Source organism: Pristiophorus japonicus, unplaced genomic scaffold, assembly GCF_044704955.1.
Source record: "Pristiophorus japonicus isolate sPriJap1 unplaced genomic scaffold, sPriJap1.hap1 HAP1_SCAFFOLD_42, whole genome shotgun sequence".
In the NCBI taxonomy this organism is placed as follows: domain Eukaryota; kingdom Metazoa; phylum Chordata; class Chondrichthyes; family Pristiophoridae; genus Pristiophorus; species Pristiophorus japonicus.
In genome coordinates, this window is record NW_027254090.1 from 5,263,165 (window position 1) to 5,272,683 (window position 9,519).

Sequence of the window (9,519 nt, forward strand, 5' to 3'; positions counted from 1 at the left end):
AAGTACATCCTCTATATCTATGTTTATCCTTGTAAATATCGCTCAGCCTCCTCCTTTACTGCTGCGTTGGAAGCTGCCCCTTCTCTGGTGATGACTGATGCAAAGTACACATTTAGCACCTCATCCTGGCCTTCTCCTTTCACAAGGAGATTCTCTTTTGCTGCATAATTGCTCACACCATCCATTTGAATGCACGCTTCTTATTTCGATGTTTAAATAAGACTTTTGGTTCCCTCTTCAGTTAGCTGCTAATCTAAACGTATATACTTTATTTGCTGCTTTGATTCCCTGTTTTAGATCTCCTCTGCACTTTTGATATACATAATGGTACTAGAAATCGTGAGGTGTTCTCATCGAATTAACTTTACCACCATTGCAAGGGGATATTTCACTCCATTCCTCAACTCCTCTCTGAATTTCCTCTGGGTCACTGCGTAAATAAAAGTGTTCGTGCAGCCACTCAGGAGCTGGAGCATGAAGCCAATTTCCGGTACAAACGTGGGCAGAGAAATAGAGTGTCCCAAGTAATTCAATCGTCTCAATATAGAACAGACCATGAACACCACCCATAACAGTATGAAATTCCCCGAAATAACAAACAGTACAATCATCGATTTCCTTCGGTTCTCCATCTCTGGGTCACTGGGGCTCTCGCCACTGCTCCGACCCCGGAGTCTACTTCGGGCTCTGCTGGACACTAAAATGTGTCTGACCGTTAAAGCATTCAACAGTAGAATCAAAATAAATGGAATAAAAGGTGTTAAAATATAATGAATTAATTCAACGATAGCCCAGACTAGTGAACGAGATACACCAATTGTCACGCGGCAAAACCATGGACTGTTGGACAGCCAATATTCACTTGTATACAGAAAATACCAGAAAATGTTCCTCAGACAGCTCAGCACTGTCACTGTTCCTAGAACCACAGTCGCTGTTTGCTCCGTGCAATTTTTCAATTTCAGCTTCTGGCAACAAATGGCCACAAATCGATCGAAGGTGAAAGTGACGGTGAACCAGACAGAACAATCTGTGGCTGCATAAAGCAGGATAGCATGAATATTACATATTCTAACATGCAACAGAAAAAGAAATTGATCCCGATAAACAATAGGAATCTGCCTCAGTATCAGATCGATGATCACGACCAGTAGATCCGCCGCTGCCATGGCCACCAGGTAGTGAGTGACACATTTGGAGAGACCGCACTTTCCCCGAGACAGGATCACAATCGTCACCACATTAACTGTAAGCAAGAGGAAAATAGGGACATTATTCACAAACAGTGAGTAATAACAGAAGTTTGATGCGTTTCCAATGAAATAATAGAGTAGCTTGCAGACGATCTGTCTAAAGTCCCTTCGCAATCATTTGAAATTCGCCAAGAAATGAGCAGCGTGCCTTTGCATCCAGTGATGGATTCTAATTATTTCACCAGTGACAGGGCATCCTGGATATAAATTTGTAATAAGAGTAAGCAGTAATGAATCGGCTAATGAAGCTTTTTGTGGGAGATAGTTCCAGATTTCCACCGGTTTATACCAAGTTAGATGACTTTGCCAAAACTATGGTAAACAAGAAGGTTATCGGCACACTGTATGAGATTTTTTTAAATAGATCAATTGGAGGTACGAGAGAGTCTGAATGTACATAAAGTGGAAAATTCACCCGGTGTAGATGGAATGAAGCCTCGTTTGCTGAGGAAAGTAAGTGTATAAATTACACAGGTACTGGCGACAGTCTCCAATTCTCCATAGCTGTAGGGGTGGTGGCAGAGGACTGTTGGATTGAAAATGCTGTATCCTTGTTCAAAAAGGGGAGCAGGACAAGCCTGGCAATTACAGGCTCGTCAGTTTAACGTCAGTAGCGGGGAAGTTTTGAGAAGCGTTTAGAACCATAGATAATAAAGAAAGAAGCGTCAGGTGTTTGACTGTACTGATTGAGTTTTGAGATAACATAACAAAACAGATTTTTTGAGGCCAGTGCAGTTGATGTTGTCGATGTGGACATTCAAAACACATAAATGCCTTGTTAGTAAAATTTACAACCATGGCCTAAAAGAGGCAGTATTAGCATGGATACACAATTGGTTAAGGGATAGAAAACAGAGAGTTATGGTGAATAGCTGTTTCTCGAACTGGAGTGTGGTATACCGCGGGGGTTCCCAAGGTTCAATTCTCGGACCACTGTGTTTTTGATATACATTAATGAGTTGGACTTGTGGGCAGCGGGCAACATTTCGAAATGTGCACATTACACGCAATTTCGAAGAGTAGTAAATAATTGGGAAGATATTAATCGACTTCAATAGGACAGAGACAAGTGGGTGGGATCGGCAGACATATGGCGGATGAAATCAGTGCAGGAATGTGTGAAGTGATACAGTTTGGTTGGTAGAATGAAAAGAGACAATGCGAGCTAAATGGTACAATTGAAAAGGGGGTGAAAGAACAGAGAGTCTGGGGGGTGTTCTTCCAGAAATCACTGAAAGTGGCAAAAGAAAGTAACAAAACAGGTTATTAAGTATATGTAACTCTGGGTTTTATCAATAGAGGCATATAATACAACGACAAAAACTTTATACAAAACATATTTACAAGAATAGTTCGGCCACAGCTAGTATATAGTGTCCAGGTCTGGACACCTTCTGTGAGGAAGAATGTGAAGGCTTTGAATAGGCTACAGAAGAGGGTTATTTGAATGGTTCCAGACATGGAGGATAGCTGTTCCATGGATAGACTGGAGATGCTGGGGTTGATCTCCTTAGAACAGAGAAGGCTTTGATCGAGGTGGTTAAAATCATGAAGAGTTTAGGTAAAGTAATTAAACGTAACTGTTTCCAATGGCTGGTGGTTTGATAACCAAAGGGCACAGATTAAAGTTGATTGGTGAAAATGCCAGAGGCGACATGATGAAAACCTTGTCTATGGAACGTGTGGCTAGGATTTGGAATGCACTGCCTGACAGGGTGGAAGATACAGATTCAAGAGTAGCTTGTAAAAGGGAATTGGTTCAATACTTGAAGGAGTAAAAGTTACAGGGACATGGGCGAAGAGTGGTGGTGCAGAACTACCTTAATCGGGGCCGGCTCAGTCTGGATGGGCCGAATGGACTCCTACTGCACTTTACTATTCTATATGTCTATTATTCTACTTCCACTCCCTGTTGTGTTAAAAATACTTACTGAAATGATCCCTGAACGGTCTCGCTGAAAATGTAATGCTGTGCCCACTTTTTCCTGGACTCTGCCACCATAGGAAATGGTTACTCTCTACCGAACCTATCAAATACTTTAATCATCTTAAACTCCTCAATTATATAACCCCTTAATCTTTTATATTCAGTAAAATACAACCTCCATCACTGAAAGCTTCCCTCCAATTTAAAGCGTTCAGTGCCACTGCCATTCTAGTGACTATGTGCTGCACCCTGTTGAAGACCAATCAATTCCTTCCTAAGGTGCGGTGCCTAGAACTGAATGCAGCATCCAGATGGGGTCTCAGCAGAGCTCTATAGCGCTGCAACCTCACATCGATCCCTTTGTATTCCCACTCTCTTGCGATAAAGGCCAGCATTCCAAAAGCAGTTTTAAATGATTTACGTGTGTGCCAGTGGTAGAAGGAGAAGCTGGAACGTTTCCAGGTTTGAATTACAGCGTGTGTGATTTTGTTTTTGGAGGGATACAACTTTTCCTAATGTCCCGATGTGCGGAGGTGAAACAAGAGGCCTGGCAGTGATGGGAATGGGAGAATCGATGGTGCGCTCTGAATGGGGCAGTTGGCTAACAATAGCAACTCTTTGATTTGTGATGGACTACGGTCACTTGGTGAAGGCATTTGAGACTTCTGTACAACGGTAGAAATCAAGCCTTCACAACCAGCGCTTGCAATGAGACTGACTGTTAGCGCCGCCGTGGGCATGAACGTGAGGGGAAAATGCATTCAATTTTTCCTCCCATAAGAGAAATTCAATCTGGATTCCGAATGGTCAACAATTGGTTAACTCAAGTTACAGACATGCTACACTCCCAGCTCGGCAATTGGATATTCACCATCACATTAAAATGAATTATTCGCCATAACGCAATTAGTTCAGTGAAATAATAATAAAAAGTAACTCAAACTAAGAATTCTAACACCCCGATTATGAACCAGTGACATTAACGTTCCACGGAAAATAATAGAACGTGAGTCAGCTGAATTAGATTGGATCATTACTCATTTTCATTTATTTTTTAAGAGTGATTTATACAATTAAATAATTTGCTATATTCTGCAGAAATTAACGATCGTGTGAGGTCACAAAATTTTTTCTCATCTGACACTCAGACTCAGCATTGACAGCAAAGTGCACACTTTTAATGAAGAGAATGATCGAACAACATGGCTTGTTTTGTACTGTGAATCAATGCTGGGAATTTAATAATATTACCTGATATGGAGATTTTAATGACCATTAAAGACACACTAATCATTGAGCTGGTACCAGCGAATGGGAATTCACATCACACTGTTCAACTCCAGTTCCTAAAATACCAGCCCCAGGTAGTTACTTACGTGGGACACCGACAGCAGCCAACATGGGGTAGTACATTTTTTGTACATCATTAAGCGCCCAGAGAATCTTGAGTTTGATCAGGTAACCAAGAGACATTATTTCCCTTTTGGTAAGAATCGATTGTTCGAAGGTTGATGTTGATGCTGGGAGCAGTTCTACGTTTAAGACATTCGGAGGTTTTCACTTATTTATAGCAGAGAAAATTCATTAGGTCAGTAAACCGTGTCTCCTGCTGCCTGGGCTTAATTACAACCAGTGAACAAACAGATGACATCAACAACTTTGACAATAAGACTCTTAACAAGAAATGCAGAAATTCCAATCAGCCAAAGCCCTAAAGACCAATCTCACACCCTAACAAGAATTTTCATAGGCGTATTTTCTTAATCAAGCTCCAAGGAGAGATTGGGTTATCCCAGTGCCATCAAAGAACAACTCTAATAAGGTGCCCCCTTTTAGAGAGGCACATCTGATAAAGAATGTTAGGAATACAACGAAACAAAGGAATCTTATGAACTGAAATAACATCATATTCCCCGTATCCTGCTGTGCAAATTCAACAGATGCTCCCTGACCTGCTGACTGTTCCACCATTATGTTTCCTTTATTTCAGACTTCTAGCATCCGCCATATGTTGTGATTGTTTTAAGAATTTAGAAAACATAGGCTTATCATTTGCTCTGTGTTCCCTGTTTAATAAAATAAATCGGCCACCGGAAACATCAATTCCGATTGATGACACCAGCCAGAATGTGTACAAGAGAATAAGAACATAAGAATCGGAGCAGGAATAGGTTATATGGCCCCTCGAGCATGCTCCGCCATTCAATAAGATCATGACTGATCTGATCATGGGCTCAGCTCCACTTCCCTGCCCGCTCCCCATAACCCTTCACTCCCCGCTTATATTATGCAGTAAGAAGGAAAAAACAAATGAAAAAATTAAATAAATAAATAAGTAACTGATGAAATAAATGAGTCAGTATTGTGGTGTAGACAATATTGTAACAATTGCTGGTCACAATTAAGTACAGACTCATGGAGATTGTGTGTTGGTGATCCCTCTACAATTTAAAACAAAAAGTTAATATTACTTTTCAATGAACATGGAGAGAGATTTAAGAACAGCACATCAACTACTTCTACATCACAATTGCTCCGCGAAATGTTAGGGTTTTATAAATTTGGACGGACATCAGCACCATAAGCGTGACTCACCATCGGTGAATTACTGACATAGAAACATAGAAATTTACAGCGCAGAAGGAGGCCATTTCGGTCCATCGTGTCCGCGCCGGCCGACAAAGAGCCGCACGGCCCTCGGTCAGCAGCCCTAAAGGTTACATATAAACCTATGAACAATGAACAATGGTGGAAAGGTGATGAGTACCCAGCCCAACCAGTCTGACCCACACAACTGCGACATCCCTATACTGAAACATTCCACACTCCACCCCAACCAGAGCCATGTGATCTGCTGGGAGAGGCAAAAACCAGATAGCTGGGGATATTTTGCAGCTGCAGATTCAGAACCCTGCCACTCACTCCGTCCTCTGACTGATTACATCCGGCTTTACCTGCTCCTTATCCTGAACAGCCACACTCTCCGTCCTCTGACTGATTACACTCTGCTTTACCTGCTCCTTATCCTGAATGGCCACACTCTCCGTCCTCTGACTGATTACACTCTGCTTTACCTGCTCCTTATCCTGAACGGCCACACTCTCCGTCCTCTGACTGATTACACCCTGCTTTACCTGCTCCTTATCCTGAACGGCCACACTATCCGTCCTCTGACTGATTACACCCTGCTTTACCTGCTCCTTATCCTGAACGACCACGCTCTCCGTCCTCTGACTGATTACACCCGGCTTTACCTGCTCCTTGTCCTGAACGACCTACCTTCGCCTTTCCGTCTCTGCTCGTTTTTTATCTACTTTGGCCTGTGGTAAATCAGTAATGTAACCAAAGATATGACCACAGTTTGACCCCTTCACTGAGTAGGGTGAATTATTTGTGGGTAAAGTGCACATCACTCAGATATACCTTCACTATGCTGACGAGCAGTGACTCGATAAACGCTATTTCCTTTACCCTGTCTTTGTCTGAATGAGCGGCAGCAAATCACCTATTGAGCCAAGTAATACCCGTTCCATCTACCCCTGCATTTTGCAAGTCAGCATTGTTCACCTATGGACTCGAGTAAAACGCATTCTACTTAAATCACCACCTTACTGACAGACACTGATGTAACTAGTGAGCCTAGTACTGCACCTTCCACTTGCCCTCCATCTCAGTAACCAGCACTAATTCATCTATAGACCCTAGTACTCTCCCATCCCCTTTCCTCCCACTCCCCATCATATCGACAAGCACTGACTCACCTATTGATCCATTTCACCACTATCACCATCGCACTGACCAGCACTGACTCACTTCTTGATCTTGTACGATCCATTTCACCAGTATCACCATCGCACTGACCAGCACTGAGTCAACTATTGAGTGCAGTACTACCCGTTCTACGACTCATCCATCTCATTAACCTGAATTGATTCGACTTTAGACCCTATTACCACCCATTTCACTGTACACCCACTTAGCACTGACCAGCACTGGTTCACCTGTGCCTTACTCTCTCATAGCCCTTCCATCTTACTCACGAGCCCTGATTCACTTACTGAGCCCAGTCCTAGCGATCCCACTACCCCACCACATACCATCATGCTGAAGAGCACAGATTCTCCTGTTGAGCCTTATCAATCCCACTACCTCCTCCATCTTACTGACTGGCACTGAATCACTTATTGAGCTGAGTACTACCTCCGTTGCACTAACCAGCACTAATTCATTTGTGGGGCCGAGTTCCCTCAGATCCATCAGTGCAATACCTTCCATTGTGAACGGCTGGGTGGGAACCTTGCCTCTCGGGTGGAACCGGCCGAGAAGAAGGTTCTCCAAAAATAAAAGAATGAGGAACACAACTGGAAATCATGTCATGTTCACTTGTAGTCGTGTAAGAATACCATGTTTCAGATCAGTTACTTTCTACCTCAGAACAAAACACCACGGATGTACAGACTCAATTATAAAGTCTACGTTTTTATACCTTGCCATATTAAATGGCTTAAAGTGCTCACTGTAATGTAAGGCATGAACGAATTGCATCCATCTCTCATATATTTTGATAAAATTCCTATGAAGGATGATTTCTTGGGAACAGCGACCCAAATATCACAAGTTTCTTTCCGATCACTCTCCTGTTTATTACAGAGAATGACATCGAACACACAGAATTCTGTGCTGATGTTATAAACTTCCACACGAATCCATCCTAATCCTTGTGGTCGCGAGTACCAATGTCTAATCACTCGCTGAGTACAGACATTTCTCCTCATTTCCCCACTGGATTTATGAGTGACCATCTTGTATTGATGGTGCTTAGAATTGGATTCTCCCACACGTGGAAATCTTCTCTCCGCATCTCCCCTGTCGAATCCATTTAGAATATTTGAGACCTCTATAAGGTCACATCTAAGCCTCCTCATTTCCAACGGAAAAGGGACAGTGTTGAATCTTTGCCGAATGTTCAAATCTCTCAGTTCGGGATCAATCCTTATTTGCTCTTTTACAAGTGCTTCTCTGTCTTTTATAGGTTGGGGATCAGAACGATGCAGAGTATTATAAGTTTGGGCGGTGCAAGGCCAGATATAATTTGAAGATAGCTTCACTAATTTTAAATCTATACTCACGGAAATAAATCCCATGGCGTTGTGAACATTTTAATTGATTTCCTAACCTGGGATGCTGCTTTTAATGATTAGTTAAATTGTGGCCTTTGATCCCGTTGCTCTACACCTTCACTTTCTTAATTTCTAAAGAATGGGCGGTGTTTCTATTCTTCCTGCCAAATTGCATCGGCTCACATTTATAGAAACATCGAAACATAAAATTTACAGTGCAGAAGGAGGCTATTTCGGCCCATCATGTCCGCGCCGGCTGACAAAGAGCCACACGGCCCTCGGTCAGCAGCCCTAAAGGTTACATATAAACCTGTGAACAATGATGGAAAGGCAAAGAGCATCCAGCCCAACCAGTCCATCCACACTACTGCAACACCTCTTATAGTGAAACACTCTACACACCACCCCAACCGGAGCCATGTGTTTTCCTGGGAGAGGCAAAACCAGATAAAAACCCAGGACAATTGGGGAAAAGAAATTCTGACCAAATTCCTCTCTGACCCATCCAGGCAATCGAAACTAGTCCAGCAGATCATCCTGGCCGTATTCAATTCCCTGCAGTATTTACCATTATATCTGCGCCATCCAACAAAAGGTCATCCAGTCTAATCCCAATTACCAGCTCTAGGTCCGTAACCCTGCAGGTTACAGCACTTTAAGTGCCCACCCAAGCACCTTTTAAATGTGGTGAGTTTTTCTGCATCCACCACTCTTCCAGGCAGTGAGCTCAAGATTCCAACAATCCTCTGCATGTAGAAGCCCCACCCCTCCCCACCTCAAATCCCCTCTGAACCTTCCACCAACCAGCTTAAAACTATACCCCCTCATAATAGACCCCTCCACCAATGGAAATAGACCCTTGCTATCCACTATGTCCAGGCCTCTCAAATATTTTCTACAACTCAATGAGGTCTCCTCTCAAGCTCATCTGTTCCAATGAGAACAAACCCAGCCTATCCAATATGTCCTCATAGCTAAGATTCTCCATTCCAGGCAGCATCTTAGTAAATCTCCTCTGCACCCTCTCTAGTGCAATTAAGGCCTTCCTATAATAACGTGACCAGAACTGCTAGCAGTTCTCCAGCTGTGGCCAAAACTGATTATTATACAATTGAAGCATAACCTCCCTGCTCTTGTATTCTATGCCTCGGCCAATAAAGGCAAGCATTCCATTTGTCTTCTAAACCAACTTATCCACCTGGCCTGCTACTTTCAGTGA

General features: G+C 42.8%; 1 protein-coding gene across 1 annotated transcript; it reads right to left on the reverse strand.

Annotated features, from left to right (window-relative positions):
- Window positions 1–350: 350 nt before the first annotated feature.
- LOC139250755 (probable G-protein coupled receptor 139) lies at window positions 351–4,653 on the reverse strand. The gene is made up of 2 exons (XM_070873118.1): window positions 4,557–4,653; window positions 351–1,246 (listed from the first exon to the last, which is right to left on the reverse strand). The coding sequence occupies exons 1-2, from the start codon at window positions 4,651–4,653 to the stop codon at window positions 351–353; spliced, it is 993 nt and encodes a 330-aa protein (XP_070729219.1).
- Window positions 4,654–9,519: the final 4,866 nt, after the last annotated feature.

Bases quoted from the DNA above. Each gene is read 5' to 3' on its own strand.
- LOC139250755 (XM_070873118.1), bottom strand. From the start codon at position 4,653: ATGTCTCTTGGTTACCTGATCAAACTCAAGATTCTCTGGGCGCTTAAT. The intron at 1,247-4,556 runs GTAAGTAACTAC...TCTTGCTTACAG, and splicing joins GGCTGCTGTCGGTGTCCCAC to TTAATGTGGTGACGATTGTG.